Source organism: Eptatretus burgeri, chromosome 13 (assembly GCF_056783735.1).
Source record: "Eptatretus burgeri isolate ZD-2024b chromosome 13, Ebu_testis_v1, whole genome shotgun sequence".
NCBI lineage: Eukaryota > Metazoa > Chordata > Myxini > Myxiniformes > Myxinidae > Eptatretus > Eptatretus burgeri.
Window position 1 is genome coordinate 51,203,440 of NC_140973.1, and position 16,637 is coordinate 51,220,076.

The window sequence follows — 16,637 nt, forward strand, 5'->3', positions numbered from 1 at the left end:
GCTTGTTGAGATAGTCTGCACACAATCAAGCAGAGAAACCGACAAAGACAGATAGGGGTGAAAACATAACATCCTTCCACCTTCGGTGGTGGAGGTGAGGTAATTAGCGGTCTGCATTGCCAGCAAACGGTCAATACAAATAAAACCAATACCACTAAGCTTGTAAAATACGTCAAATGGAAGTTGATCCTTTTATTCACGGTGGATCAACTACCATTTGAGGAACAGTATTTTTAAAGGTTAGTGGTATTGGCTTTATTGGTTCACGAAAAAATATTTTCACGAAAAAATAAGTGACCACTATATTCGTTATTGGTGTGTGTCTGTCTATCTGTCTGTCTGTCCTGAGCATAGCTCTGTGGGTTTTGATCCGATCCTGATAAAATTTTGGTGGGAGGTTTATATCATGATCTAGTTGTGTTTTCCTGAGAATGGGCTTGGTGCGTCCATTATGGGCGGAGCCACTCCCAAACGTGTTTTTAGGGGGTAGCCGATTTCACTTTGCATCTTCTCCTAGGGGGTTTGTCAAATCTGACAGGGGTTTTGGTATTTGGTTAGCCCAATGGCACCTGCATAGCTCCACAGAGCTCTTTTTTTTTTCATTTTCGTCCTAAGGTCAAGGTCACAAGTTCACGAACATAGAAAATTGCGAATTTTGACATAAAAATCCATCTTCTCCGAGGGGTTTGTCCAATCTGGCAGGGGTTTCGGTATTTGGTTAGCCCAATGGCACCTGCATAGCCCCACGGAGCTCGATTTTTCATTTTCGTCTCAAGGTCAAAATGTCACGAACTTATAAAATCGCGAATTTCGACATAAAAATCATATGACTGTCCAAACTTTGAGAGCTAGGATGACAATCTTTTTTATGCATAATCTTGAGGTCATTCCCCACCTAAAGTCTTAAAACCATTTTGCTCTATCTCGAACACCTTGCCCGTGGTGCCCCCTTCAAGTTTGTTTTTACGCTGATTTCATCAAAGTATGGATAATCCGAAGAGTGCGAAAGGCCATATAGCCTATATGACATTATATTGTTCCTGGAATGTTCCAGAGGAAGTTTTGCACCAAAGGTCATAATCCTTGACCTTTGACCTTTAAAGTTTACAAAGGTCAAATTTTCAAAGTTGTGGGAATTGAACCGGGTTTTCGACTTTCTTCGACGAACTAACTACAATAAGCTATAGCACGTATCCTGTTTCCTTATTTTAATGTCCACAACATTGTTTTGTGACCTTTAAAGGTTATGCAAAGGTCAAATTTTGAAAGTTGTTGAACGAAACCGGGTTTTCGACATTTTTCAGCTCATAACCTGTCACTCGTACCACATCATGTTGATCATTTTTATACCTTGGTCAAACATTATCACATTGTCTCATCCTTGACTTCTGAAACAATCTACATCATCACATACCGCTCCTGAACCATCGTCGTCTTCAGACTTGTTTATTTTGCAGTTTTTATGTTTACCAGTCTGAAATGATCTCGCATTGTGTTTTCAAAATTGCTGGACGGTGGTGATTATTGAATAAACAATTAAATATAATCTTGTATTAATTTTGTTGCACCTGTTGTTGGTTTAATAGTTGGAGTGGTGGGTTTGGGATCCTTGGGTCCTGAATTCAAATCCCCCTTAGCTGTTGAATTACTACCAGGTGGGGTTGACTCTGCCTGTCATTCTTCCGACGTTGGCAAAATGAGTGCCAGCTTGCTGGTATACTGTGTCGGAGTGGCGACCCATCCAGGATTGTACCCAATAGCCAAGGAGACTGCTTAGGCAGCTCCAACACTCTGCACAGAGTATGGTCCCAATGGATGGATGGATTAATTTTGTTGTTTTCATGGTGCATTAAAATCTGTTTTGAAAGATGACAATGCTAAGGTAAGCAACTTGTATATGTATACTATCAGGGTGTGCTTACAAATTGTGTAAGCATATGAACCATATTCCCCCATTGGCTCGGGTCGCTCACCTGCATTTGATTTTTCATTTATTTATTTTCATTTGTTTTTATTTTCATTTGTTTATATTTTCATTTATGGATGTTGTCTGGCGATTCTGTGATTTTTTTTCCCGTTGTGTTGGCTTTGATGCCCATCAGTGTGCAAAATTTCAGTTTTCTCTGTCAGCTGCAAGGTCTCGATCTTTAATGTCAGTCAGTGGTTAGAAAGAGCTTTATACATTAGATGCAGATATTTATACTTGTCGTCTAATGTAGTCAAATGGGTTTAAGGCAGTTGCAGTAAGAGGAATGGGATTACCGTCAGCTGAGGTTGATGCCGTTCACATGGAGGAAGATAGCAGTCGAGGAGGGAGTGAAGCCAGAAAGGGTAGTGTTTGTGGATTTGTGGGGAGGAAAGGAGATCTCATGGCAGGATAACGAGGGTGGCAGAGTTTTGCTTGTAAGAATGCTGTAGTGTGAAGATTGTTACACATCGTGGGTCGATTTGTGATAAAATGATTTGCTTATCAACAACAAACACTTTGTTCTTTGAGGTTCCAAAAGAAAACAGTCATACACTTTTCTTTTCTGTACTTTTTGAGTTTGCCACAATGCGATTCGCCCAAATTTGTTTTAAATAATGCTAAAAGATGGACATTGTGATCCAAACAATACTTATGACCTTGTTTTTAGTTTTTATTGCTTTTTCATCAAAACCTGTTTTCGGTATTGTTTTGTCATGCCACCTTTGGAATTAAAATTTCAAAATTGTAACATTCCTGAAAACAATTGTACAGAAGTTCAATTACAGATGTTAAAGTGATTGCAAAAGTTTTTTTTTTAAACTGATAAATAGCTGTAAATTATTTAATTAGTTTGGAACTGGCCTGAAAGAGTTACATGTGGTTGTTGACAGAAGCCAAAACATGTGAACATCAAAAGTTCATCAGTAAGATGTCATCGGAGGTGGGCAGGGGGGTGGTAACGGCAAATTGATTTGATTGGCTGCAAGTTTGTGAGCATTTCTGGAAAAAGTAGTGCGAGTTGCCTTTTCATAGTATAATTGCCCGATTTTTCTAGCACTTTGAGTTTCTGCTTCAAGTTCCCTTTCTAAGCCACTTCCTTGAGTGAACAGTGGGGCGGAAAACACTGGGAACGCCAACGCACCCAGAGTCGAGCAAGGCCACAGTCGACAGTGAGGGAGTTATGGACACGGTAGGCAAAGGAAGTGTTTGGTGTCTGGAAAAACGACAGAAATAAGTATAAAATGCAGAAGTGTATAAATAATTGGGAATGTTGACGGACTATCACAGTGGACATGTTAAAGGAAGTGGTCTAACAAAAGCTGACCAGACATATTCCAGAGTGGAAAACAACATCTCTGGTTTGAAAGTCACCTGCGTATTTGGTACATTTTCTTCAACAACATTTCTCCACAGTCGTAAGTACGTCCTGCCTTTCTCAAAACGACCAGCCTCTTGGCTGGTCGACCATGCCTCGGAGTCAGAGCTTCGTGCAGCCGAGCAAGTCATGCAGGCACTCTCTTCAGGAAGGCCTGCTGTCTGAGATTCTGGTGAAACGATCACAGCAACGGCGCCGAATATCACCCCTCAACTACAAGGAGAGATTCTTCATTCTCACCAAGTCAGCACTTTCCTACTACGAATGCAACATGGCCACGCAGGTATGGGTTTTTGTGCAGAGGATGTATGGAACATTAACTTTATATGCTTTATGTCCATCTTCTCAATTCCATAACTTTGCTGAGACTAACATTTAAAAAAAAGTATTCTTGCAGCTTTATCATATTCAATCACTAATATTTTATGACTAATGCAGCTTTCACAAAAGGCAATACGTGTATTCGGCAAAAAGAATCATCGTGAAAAATGAAGACGAAAGACTTAGGATGAAATTTTGGAATGCTCAACACGTTCTTCATTTATTTATTTCGGTTTAATTTAGGTAAAGACTTACAATAGGTCATGAGAAAATAAAAAAGTAAAAGTATTTTTTCTTTTAAACTATAACGTTTGATTTAATTGCTCTTTTAGTAAACTTGCAGCTTTATCATATTCAATCACTAATATTTTACGACGAATGCAGCTTTCACAAAAGGCAAAACGTGTATTCGGCAAAAAGAATCATCGTGAAAAATGAAGACGAAAGACTTAGGATGAAATTTTGGAATGCTCAACACGTTCTTCATTTATTTATTTCGGTTTAATTTAGGTAAAGACTTACAATAGGTCATGAGAAAATAAAAAAGTAAAAGTATTTTTTCTTTTAAACTATAACGTTTGATTAAATTGCTCTTTTAGTAAACTTGCAGCTTTATCATATTCAATCACTAATATTTTACGACTCATGCAGCTTTCACAAACGGCAAAACATGTATTCAGCAAAAAGAATCATCGTGAAAAATGAAGACGAAAGACTTAGGATGAAATTTTGGAATGCTCAACATGCTCTTCATTTATTTATTTCGGTTTAATTTAGGTAAAGACTTGCAATCGGTCATGAGAAAGTGAAAAACAGTAAAAGTATTTCTCCTTTTAAACTATTAAGTTTGATTTAATTGCTCTTTTAGTAAACTTGCAGCTGCTGTTCATCATTGCTGGATTAAACAAATGAAACCTTTGAATTCTTGGAACGTATCGTGTAAAGCAGCCACAAGAGAACAAACATGAAATTAAAAGTTTACAAGAATTTCTTTTCACATCATTCCATTTTGGATACGGTATTTTATTTATTCCCAATTACGTCCAATCTAATTTAAGTGTATTTTTAATTTCGCTCAATCCCTGCGTGACAATCCTGATTTGTTTTTTTTTTTCCTTTTGCTTCAACTGCTTAAACGATTTTAATTTTTCTTCTTTATCTTGTCATAGTATTTATTTTTATTGCACATTTGTTTATAATTGCCAAGCAGGAAGAGTGTAAGTCAGACACAAAACTGTTGTGCCATTTTGGGAGAATATTGCTTCCCTCGCTTTCATGTGTATCAATTTCATCTTGTATATTCCATTTTATAATGTTGATGGGAATATTGGGAAAGAGAAGGCTGAAGTAGGCAGGGCACCTGGTGCAGATGGAGGAAGATAGATGTCCAAAGAGGGCAGATGTGTTAAAAGAGAAAGGCAGGAGTAAAAAGGGTGCGCCGTGGTTGAGATGGGAGGATTGTGCGAAGAGGGACATCATAAAGGTGGAGGTGGATGGAGAGTGGAGAGAGATGGTTGGTGATAGAAGGTGGTATAGGAGCCTTACGGATAGAGTCAAGCAGCAGCTCAGTACCAGTCAACCTCACCCCATACAAAGGCATTTTAAAGAAGAATGTATGAAAAAAAGGTTAATTTTAAGCACATTTTACACAGTCTGTGAGTCAGATAAATATAACATAGTCTGGTGATGTTCAAATAGGAAAGCAGATAAAAATAATGTATTTCAAATTGCATATACAAGATATTGGAGGGTGGTGGAGCAGGGCAGAAATATTGATCATGTGACATGGGCTCAGCTACCCTACTATGTAAAAATAAGGCAATTCTCTGGTTGTGTGTAGGTATCTACAGTATATATGTAAGTACTATGTCTGATCATTATAGAATTGAAGACTGCTGTGCCAATCTCAACCAAATTTTGCACATGTGCTTGAGGTGTCCATGGTTAGGTTAGGGATACAAAACAATCCCCTCCTCCCAATCCCGTGGCGAGAATGGGGAGATGACTTGCACAGAGAAATAGTGCAAATGGTTCAACCACTATGAACTGCCAGAAGGACCAGGTTTTGACACCTTTCTTTGCTCCACAAGGAAACAGATGTTACTATAACTGAAAGGAGATGTGTCTGTCCATCTGTCATATGAAGAAGTAGTACCTCGAGCTTTAACGTAGCAGTTCCTGCTGTCATTGAATAATAAAACAGGTACAGTTGGAAAGGTAATAATCGATTTACTTGAAACAAAAATTAGTGTGTTTAATCACAAAGATGCCTGCTTTAAAAGCCGGTCTGGATTGAAGAAGTGGGAATGGGAGCTTAATGGAGAGGTTCCATTGATAACATTTATTATTCTACGATTGCATGAACTTTTTAGATTTTAGAAGGACACGGAAGGAGCACACAAAATTATCCAAGGTAATTCTTTTTGAAGCAAAATAAAAATATACAAAAGAACACGGAAGGAACACAGGCACGATGACAGCAGCAACAACAATAATTATGTGTTATAAAGATTTTTCTGTGTTTCACTTCATTTACGTATCTTGGATTATCAAATTTTGGGTCCATTCGTGGAGTACAGGGTTGGGTCATGGGCGTAAAATACCTTTTCCTCCTCCCCCGTGAGGATGGGGAGATGACTTGCAATTTTCACCTGTAAATGTAGAATAGTGCAGGTAGTGTAACCACTGATCCCTACCTGAGAGAGAGGGTATCAACACCATAATTTGCTCCCGGAGGGAGCGAGTATTACCAGCATTATAAAATATGTGGAAGAATTAAGTATGAAGATGAATGCAAATCAAAATAGGCGCAATAATGATTACATGTTAAATAGAAGCCAAAGCAGCAAAAATATAAGAAATATAAAAAATATATAAATAGAAAAGGACCCTCTGCTTCCAAAAATAAAACAACATTGCTCAATCTTTAAACAATCCCAGCTAAACAGCCTCTCTGCAATTTTAATCACAGTGATATTGTTTAATCGTATTTTTCATTAAAAAATACAACATTTAACTGCTCTTGTGACTTCCCAGTTTGTTTCATTTTGTTTATTTTCATCAGCAATGGGACTATAACAGCGGATGGGAAACCCACTCATGGAATGCCATGGAATCGCATAGGCCTTTGCAAGATGCGGCACAATCATCGAGGGATGTGCGAACACCAAATATACCAAACTCTCAAAATGTCGTGCTATCACTGTTAAACAAGACCCGCTATCTATTGGCTGAAAAAAAAATACAAAGTGCTGTGACTCACAGATTACATGCAGATGTATCAGATTCACGCTGCATTCATAATGCTGAACTAGTCTAACTATAAATCTGCATCAAAATGACATAATTACGGCATATCGGGTTCATCGTTCCACTCTCAGTCTATATCTGACATTAAACATGGACCTGAATGTTTAAACACATGGACCTGAATTTATTGTGATTGTGTTGTGGCTTTGGGTCTACCAAACCTCTTCCTGTCAGTTTCCTCCAGTTTCCAACTGCCTTTTGATGGTGGAGGAAACTGTACTCACTGACACCTTGGCTTCTTTGCAATTTCTCTGAAGGAAAGACCTACACTTTTAAGGGTTATAATGGTCTGTCTGTCTCCCTTTGTTAATTGTCTTTTTCTCGCCATTATAACAGAAACATACTACTTCCTGCAGTGCAATATTGTCCAAATAATGCTTCAGAGGGTGTAGCAACACAGTCTGTTCTAACACTGCTTTTATCCAGACAGAGGGTTTGTCACTAATCAACAAAAGTTGGGACACCTGCAGGAATTGTTTGCATCAACTTTCAAGGCTTAATTTACTTCCATTGCTGCAGAACAGCTGCAGTTGCTAACCCATTACTTGTTCCATGAAAAAGGCCTTTTTAACAACTCTGAAATTTACATTATTTTTCAGTTTTTGGTAACCTAAACTTAAAAAAAAACTATGGCCGTTTACCGCTTGGCTTTGTACCATTTCAGGTTATTCACTGGACTTGTACTGTTTACATTTCAGTAAAAATTGAAAAATGACGGTGTTCTTAAACTCTAGACTGGTGGTGTATATATATATATATATATATATATATATATATATATATATATATATATATATATATATATATGTTTGTATATAAATAAATATATATATATATATATATATATATATATATATATATATATATATATATATGTATGTTTGTATATAAATAAATATATATGTATACATACAGGGTAACCATAATGTTTGGAAACAGGTGAATATATAGTCCATTTGCCACCCGTATATGTTCTGTACTGAACCTTGTTGTAATGAGAAGTGTATTATTTTTTGATGGTTTCGTACTCACATGGGTCTACAGAGAAAATTTGGCTTGGTTGCTGGAGCAGCAACCTTGGGGAACTCCGCTAATTTGCATAAGTCCAAGATGGCCACCGCGGACGGGGGGGGGGGGGGGGGGGGGGGAATAGAACTTTTCAACCAATTAACTTACGATCACGCATGATACCTCTTTTCCGTATAATTTTGACCGGAGGAATCGATTTCTGAGGTAAATTTTGTGATTCGGGGTCAAATTCAGGGTCAAAGTTCAAGTTCAAGGTCATTTTCGGCCAAAAATGAATTAATACAATCATAATAACAATGAAATTTTCAGAGCGATGGTGGTCAAGTGTTTATTCATTAACGGCGATCACTCTCATTCATCATCAGAGCCGAATGCGAGATCAAGATGTTCCATTTCCTCGTCATCTTCCCCATCTGCTTCTCCTTCCTCTTCCACTTAATCTTGGTCTTCGTCTCCTGTCTTGAACGGGTTGAAGCAGGCGTCACCACAAACACAAGCGCAGTACACAGTGCATGATATCTTTCCATGGTGACAGCTGCAACGTTCAGTGCCGCACGCCTTCACCGCCACCTTACAGCTGCACCGCACTACATCCTTACTCATGCAGTCAGTCAACTTGCTCAACATGTCACGTCGAGCAAGCTTGCCACCTAGATCCGAGTACAGGGAATGCAGTTCAACACTATTCCATATTCTGGACCTGTCTCGGTTCATGTACTCAATGACTTCCTTCAGAGCATTTTCATCTGCACTACCAGTTGGCAAATCGGCATATGTGGTGATTTTCGTGAAACTGTTATAGTAGCGGACGTGGTACTTGCACTCAGCAGAAGGTAGATCAGAAACAAAAGCAAGGTGCAACTTGACCCTTCTCGCGACATCATCATTACGCTGCTCAGCAACATCAAGGAGCATATCTTTCATAGGTGGGAGTGGGTTACGTTCTGTGTCAAAATGTTCTTTGGTCATATACTCACGAACGTGGTCCCATCTTTCTAGGTGTCTATCATCAATGGGTGAACATTCCTCGCTACAGAATATACAATCACGTTTGTACTCAAACACAACTTTGTCAGCGACCTTAGTATGAGACCTTGTAGTTGTCCTTACACCCTCATCTTCAGCCTTTCTTTTCTGTGACTTTCTCTTTTGATGTATAAGTACAGTAGCAACCTTTGTGGCAGGCTATGCTTGCCGCATCTCCACCAACATCAATAATGTTCTGCAGCTTAGCCTGCAGGTCCCCATCTCCACGGGATTTGGCGCACGAGATGAGCTTCTTGATCCCGATCTCAGTGAATTTCGTTTCTTCTCCACCTCCGTGACACACCGGGAGAAGACACCTTGAGTCAGCCATCATACGTTTCTCTGAAAAGAAGAAGAGGTGAGATTAGAATCAACGAGTATCATCAACTATCGAGGAGGAGTGATCTGCAGTTGTTGCAGGGGTCAAAAAGTTTTAAACCCCTCAATAGTCCAAAAATGACATTGAACTTGTCCTTTGACCCTGAATTTGACCCCCGAACCACACAACTGGCCTCAGAAATCGATTCCTCACCTCAAAATTATATGGAAAAAAATGTATCACACATGATTGTAGGTTGATTGGTTGAAAAGTTATTTTCCACCTACGTCCGCGGTGGCCATCTTGGATTTATGCAAATTATCAGAGCTCCCCAAGGTTGCCACTCCGGCAACCAAGCTAAATTTTTTCTATCGACCCATGCGAGTATGAAACCATCAAAAAACAATACACTTCTCACAACAACAAGGTACTCAACCTGGCAACTGGACTAATACATTATAAATGGTTTATTGACATTACATTACAATATAATGTCTGGTAAGTTGACTTCTTCAGGCTGGCTATGACCTTCACTATGACAGTTTCCTTCACCTCATCGGATACAGATGGTCGGCCAGAACGGAGTTTGTTCAACACACTGCCTGTATCCTTGAAATGTTGAACTAACTTCCCCACTGTGCTATGTGAGACAGCAGCTCTTCCGGGATGACATGCGCTGAATTGCTCTGCTATCCGTTGATATGACTAGCCCTCGTATCCATTCAGCAGTATCACCTCAACGCGTTTGTCTTTCGTCAAGGACATGTTCAAACTGTAACAGAATGACATCATATTGTCTATTTTTCCAGACTTTATGGCCACCGTGTGTGTGTGTGTGTGTGTGTGTGTGTGTGTGTGTGTGTGTGTGTGTGTGTGTGTGTGTGTGTGTGTGTGTGTGTGTGTGTGTGTGTGTGTGTGTGTGTGTGTATGTATGTATGTATGTATGTGTATATATATGTATATATATATATGTATGTATATATGTATATATATATGTATGTATGTATATATATGTATATTGTGTATATATATATATATATATATGTATATATGTATATATATATATATATATATATATATATATGTATATATATATATATATATATTGTGAATTCACGCCCGCCGGCGTGCGAACGGCCCCGTAACTCAAATCGCAGCACGTCGCCCACCGGACGGACAATTCTGTCGTGACCCTCTCGGAACAACGCCAGGAGCTAGTCATGGGTGGGGGTTTAACTTCACCACGATCGTGCCAATTGCCCACCCACGCAGGATAGGGTTGCTCGCCAAATTCGATCTACCTCAGTACCTGCGCGAATGGTCGACCGGGCGATTGTACCACGCCACAGGCCGACTCCGGACACGAACCGCTTAAGCGGTCCGTTCCGTGCTACAGTGATAACCCAGCGGTGTTATCGTCGGCCTCGACGGTTCCGATTAATTACCGGGATGTTGCACCCACTACGAACCCCTTACGTGAAGCAGGATGGAGAGTCAATAGAGAAAAGACAAAGCGAAACGGGCACAGTTCAACAAACAAGCATTTTATTTCCTGGCACATGGAAAGCACGTATATACAGCCATACAGAATCAAAATGCACATAAAGCAAATGTAAGAGTTAAAACCGACTACGCGCACACACGGCAACACTTATACAGTTTTACTTCACAGACAGCACCAACACACATTTACACAAAAGCAAAGGAAAGAAGCCACCCTCACAGACAAGGAGGCAGACAAGCCCTTAAGCCAAATGTGCGCGTGACCTGGAGGAGCGGCCAGGTCCGCGAGACTGGGGAGGTCTTACCCGCGTCCTCGTGACGTGTTGGTGGGCAAGCCGCAAATGTGGCTGCGCCGCTGTGCTCCGACTCTGTGCCCCTTGGCGGGTTTCGTTGGCACCACGTTTGGGGTGAGGTGGGAACGGGGCCCCCTTTTGCACTATCTCAGCGCAGGGGAAAGGGGGAATTGTTGATGCCCTGGGGGAGGGGAGTGGCTGGCTGGCTTGGGTCCCGCGACGAAACGAGCGATCCCCCACACCGCAACCTCGTCGCCGACCGCCGTCCTTCTTTCCTCGGACCCGAGCTCCCTTGCTTGCAGTTCCACCGCGCGCACTCGACTCATCTCCGCCAACGCAACGCTCCTTGTCCCCAAGAGCAACCTCTCGACGACAATCTCCAAGCAACTCCAAAACCCAAGTCGCTCCAATTCGCCTTGCGCTCGCCTTTTTATAAGCGGCAGGAGCAGTCAATATGCAAATTTTAGGATCAGAACGCGATTGGAGGCGGGGCCACGCCGCCCCCCCCCCGGTCAGCCATTCGTCGGGCAAAAATGGGCGTGAACCTCCTGATCCTAAAATTTGCATATACGGACTTCACAAACACACGCTTGGAGGCGGGGTCAAGCCGCCCCACGCTCGCCAATTGGACGGAGGAGAAGTGGGAGTGAAGCGTTTCTGATCTGAATTTTCCCCTCGGAAAGGTCGCCATTCGTGCTTGCGGCTCGGTGCGTTCGGCACCAATCGCCGAACGGGCCCGAGACAGCCCAACGTTCAGTGTTCACAGGTGGTGTGGGAATGGCCATATAAGCGATGATGTGGGATGAATTCGTGAAGGTAAAGGCGAAGGTGATGGAGGGTCTTCTGTGGTGAGGGTTGGCGTTGTGGTTGTTGTCTGCGGGTAGGAGCGTGGTTGTAGTTGGTGACGATGGCTGGCGTGGTGGTTAAGGTGGTTGTTGTGTGATGGCTGTTGAGACATGGTTGGTTCAAAATAACGACAGAAAAGAAAAAATGGCAAACTCAAAGCGTCGCAGCCTGGATGAATCACATAAATTCCCTCTATACAACGGGTTTGGGCTAACTACACATGTATCTATCGAGATATCTCATCTGCGGGCCCTTTATGGTGTAAGGCGAATTTCCACAGCCGTAACGATATATTAGTTGGGCAAGCCTATATATTTCACCAAGTGGATTGTGAAAGAGCTTTTTATATTTGATGAAGTGGATTGTGGTTGCATTCTGTAAGCAGCTAAACAACTCTCAAGTATCAATAATGAGTAATCAGAATGAGCTCTTTATTTAAATTTACAGCTATTGTCATTTTTTAAAATGTAAATAAATATGACAAAAATTGTCAAACATAAAAAGTATTTCTTTACATTCTAATACGTTGCTCGGCAACGCTAAGAGTCTAAATTTGTGAATTTAAGTTGACGATACATGTTAATAATGGGTGGATCTGGAACTTATCAAAGAAAGTGCAAAACAAACAGTAATTGTCACATTCTTGTAGCTGCTCCCACATTGCTCATCATTGACAATCGAGCCGATTCGAGTCATCAGCACTGCAATGCCACCACCAGACAAGGGAGTGAAAGGATTAGAGCATTAATCTTCTGAGTCTGGGAGGTCTACCATTCAAACCCTGACTGAGTCATACACATGCTTTAAAAATACATGAAATTGCTGCTTTCCTTGATGCCCAGCAATGAAAAAGGATACATGGAGACTTGACAAAGGATAATGCCTCATGCAGGACCTAAAAAGACATTTTTTGATCTTTTGACAAATATAATCTACATTTAAGAGGCAGAATTTACACTTGAACTCGTTGCTCGACACCATTACCATGCCCCTCTTTCTCGGCGGTGCAGATACATTTGTACTTGGTGGTGTATTTCAGCGCCAGAGTGATGCGAAAATGCAAAGAAGAATAAAATGATGTACTGTATGTAAATAATTTCATTTGATGCTTTGCACAATTGATTTGGGCAATCTCATCTGTATTTCGAGGATTTTGAAATGTATGACCATGCATCTGCATTCAATTTGCCATAACAAAGCGATTTTTATTTATTTTCGGGTTCAATTCCAGCAATGTGGATCATGTATATAGGGAAATGAGCAGTGATGAAAATGTGTTCTGAATGTTTGTCACAACCAGGGTGTGGACAGAGGTCAGTCTGTAAATGTAACCATGCAAGGCTTTAAAATATGCATTGCATCACCTGCTTGCGGTTATACGTCACCTGTAAACAAAAAAAATGTTGATGGGCTCCCTATCTAATCGTGCCGCCATAAAACTGAGAAACACCAGCTCCCTCAGTGAGCTATCGTGCCCATGCAATGATGTCCCATTGTCTTGGGTTATGTGACCTGCAGTGGGCAGAGCGAGTCTGCAACGGCTGACATTTATTCATGGATATTTCCATTTTGGACATTTTCCAACAGTTTTGTGAATTTTCCTGGGATATTGGCTTCCAGTTTAAGGACGTTATAAAGGACATACAACAGGTACAAATAACTAATGTAATGTGTTAGATAGGGTAATGTAATAGCCAATGCATCAATGGCAGTAAACCCAGAATTAATTTATTTAAACGACTTTTACAATCTTTATTTTATTTAAATTTAATTATATATTTTAACATTGTAGAACACATCGCCTTCTTAATACGTCGAAGAACTTCCAGTTTTGCAGCACTTGGAGATGGTCTATAGGGTGGTGTATAAGGGTGGTGTATAACACATTGACACCGCTTCAATAGCTCTAAAATTCTGGATTTTTTTTTGAATGATCGTTAAAATCATTATTTTATGAAAATCGAAGTATATACTTGAACACTGTGTGGGGTATCGTATTCTTTGAGCTCTCTAGTGGAATTTTCAATGTTTTCCTTCCTGTAGGTTTCAGTTTGATCCCGTATGCAGAAACGGATACAAATGTGGTCAAATGTTCCCGTCATCCTATTAATCATTATTTGCTTTCTTTGATCAAACAGAAAGTGGGGAATCGGAAAGGCAGCATTGCACTGACAAAGATAAAGTGCGTTGAGAAAGTTCTTCCAACAGCTGAAATCACACCTGACAAGAAATTCCCATTCCAAGTAAGTCAATTGTCTATTTACACAGTTATAAATTCAATTATTATGATGTGAACGCAAACACATTAAATTTGCTCCAATAGCTTTTCATATCACTGCATGGCTATCCTGATGGTATTTCACATATACAGTAGGTGTCTTGATGCTGTCTGTATTTGTTCAAGCGACCGTACAGCATGCCCTCTTTGTCTGGAAGATTTATTAGCTGTGGGCCATCGCCAAATACGTTGCAATTCCACGATCTCCACATTGGAAATGCCTAAAATTCGAGCTTACATACTGTATGTTTAAGGACGACATTAATTTAAGGAATGTTCCCATTTTCTTAAAGTGGGGGTTTTGAAATACTTTTCATGAAAAAGTAAGCTAAAACATGAACAGAAGATGAAAATTATGACGTCATTGTGAGACTTAACCAGTCAATCATACCTTTTGGATTTGTCTGTCACTCATAATCAGCCAATCACAGCCTCTGTACGGGATGCACGGCATGCAGTGCTGTACTCCATCAAACTAAAAACAATGGAGTGCTGCATGCACATTGCTGCAGGAGTCAGAGAGAAAATACAGTATCTTGTTTTTCGGAGGCGAGTTGGAGAAAATTCAAAAGTTGCATGCATCAGTGGAAAGACACCATCGCCACCGGAAATGCATTCAAACACTTCGACTTGGATTAAGATAACTGGAAGCACCCGCTCCCTTTAGGAGCTGTTGAGGGGGTCATGTTATTATATTGTTACGGTCGTGGAAATTCACAGAACACGATTCAGGCTTCCCAGAGATCAGTTATGTCGATAAGTGTGTGTTCAGATTAGATTTCCCCACCGACGTTGAACAGGAAATTATTTGTGTAACCGGGCTGTGATCTTTGAGTCAGCCATTATTCTTTTGCTATCTTTATTTTGGAACAACCACTACTTCAACACCCACATCCGCCTTTCAACAACCACGCCACCCCACCACAGCGCCAACCACAACCATCATCTCAACAACCACGCCATCCCCACCACAGTGCTAACCACACTGCAACAACAACATCTCAACAACTCCCGCCCCGATATCCATCAGAGCAGGTAAACAGAAATGACGGTTGGAAAACAACAACTGACCCCAGCCGAGCTCTGTTGGAATTTTCCCTCAGAAGGGCGAAAGAAACATAATGTCCGTGATCGGGCCAAAAGAGCGAGCCAAGAGCCGAGCTGAACCCCCCTGGAATGTCCCCCCCCCCGCCCCCGTGCGCCGCGAAGGGAGGGGCGAGTCGCCGTGGCGATAAAAGGCCAGGCTGAAAACGCCAAGTCGGTCGGTCTGGTTTTGCCGTGGAGTTGAGTGGAAGTCTGGGAGCAGAGGCGAGCTGTAATCGTCTGCAGTCTGGGAGTTGCAGTCTGGGAGTGCAGCGGAGTCTGTCAGCGAGGGGAAAGAGAGTCCCTCTGCTTGGTCTCTCTCCTTGATCGACGAAGGGGCCGGTGGAGCTGGAGAGGAGTCGCCAGCCGGATCGCCATTGAAGGCACGGGTGGAGTCCAGCGGAGTGCGGGCAGGGCCACCGAGGGTCGCCGAACCAAGGCCCGGCGAGTCACCACGAGGGTGAAAGGTAGCCTGCGCGGTCTCTCGGAGCCTTTGCGGTCTCCACGGCTCCGTGAACTATTAAAGGCCCATGAGGTCCAGTTCTTGCCCTTTTCTTTCCTGGGTTTTTTCTTTATATGAACGTTGTGGCGCCACATCGTGAAGTACAATTGTAATAAGTGTACATAAATAGAACGGTTGTTCTTCCTCTTGCTTGTTCCTGCATTGCTTTATTGTCTACATGATTGCATACGTGTATGACTGCTTACGTGTGTATAAATAAATGTCATTGTTTGAATGTCCACCTGTTCGTTGCGTCCTTTCCCTTAATTGAGCTGCCGTATTGCATTCGGGATATTAGCTGGCTTTTAAATATCCGATAAAGTAATCGGATCTGGCGGGGCTTGGCGATATACACCGCTCGGCAAATCGCGAACGGAGCGAGCTGCTTAAGCGGCCCGTTTCCAAGCAGGTCCCGTTGAGGTGTAAATCCCCAGCATTCTGTCTGCGCTGTGCGCATAATTAGGTAAATCGACAATTCGGCGATCGGACCCTGTCGTGCGTGGACAGAATAGTTGGCTGACTTACGGTGTGATTAAGAACACACCCGTAGCTGGATTTCGGCGTTGATCCGAAAGCTGCGACTCGGTTTTCCACGTCCGGTGGGCGCGTGCAGCCGTGAATTAGCGAAAAGCGGTTGCCCGCACGCCAGAGTGGCGGAAAACTACAATAATATTTATGCCTATTTTAATCCAATGGGGTCCCAGGATTACACACTCAAAAAATGGTTGTGATCGGTTCTGCCATTTTTGCGGTACCTGGGAACAGATAGATGGTGAATTATCGT

At 41.7% G+C, this 16,637-nt stretch overlaps 1 protein-coding gene across 3 annotated transcripts in view; it reads left to right on the top strand.

The window, feature by feature from the left end:
* Nucleotides 1-16,637, top strand: part of LOC147014464 (tyrosine-protein kinase Tec-like) — a 123,089-nt gene that overhangs the window by 30,809 nt on the left and 75,643 nt on the right. Inside the window, exons 1-3 of one of the 3 annotated variants that reach the window (XM_085852412.1) lie at nt 2,995-3,158; nt 3,383-3,627; nt 14,129-14,233. In XM_085852412.1, the coding sequence (XP_085708538.1) occupies nt 3,436-3,627; nt 14,129-14,233 (297 nt within the window). In that variant the 5' untranslated portion in view covers nt 2,995-3,158; nt 3,383-3,435. Of the gene's footprint in view, nt 1-2,988; nt 3,628-14,128; nt 14,234-16,637 lie in introns of those variants that run through there. The other 2 variants (XM_085852413.1, XM_085852414.1) reach the window with 2 other exon arrangements.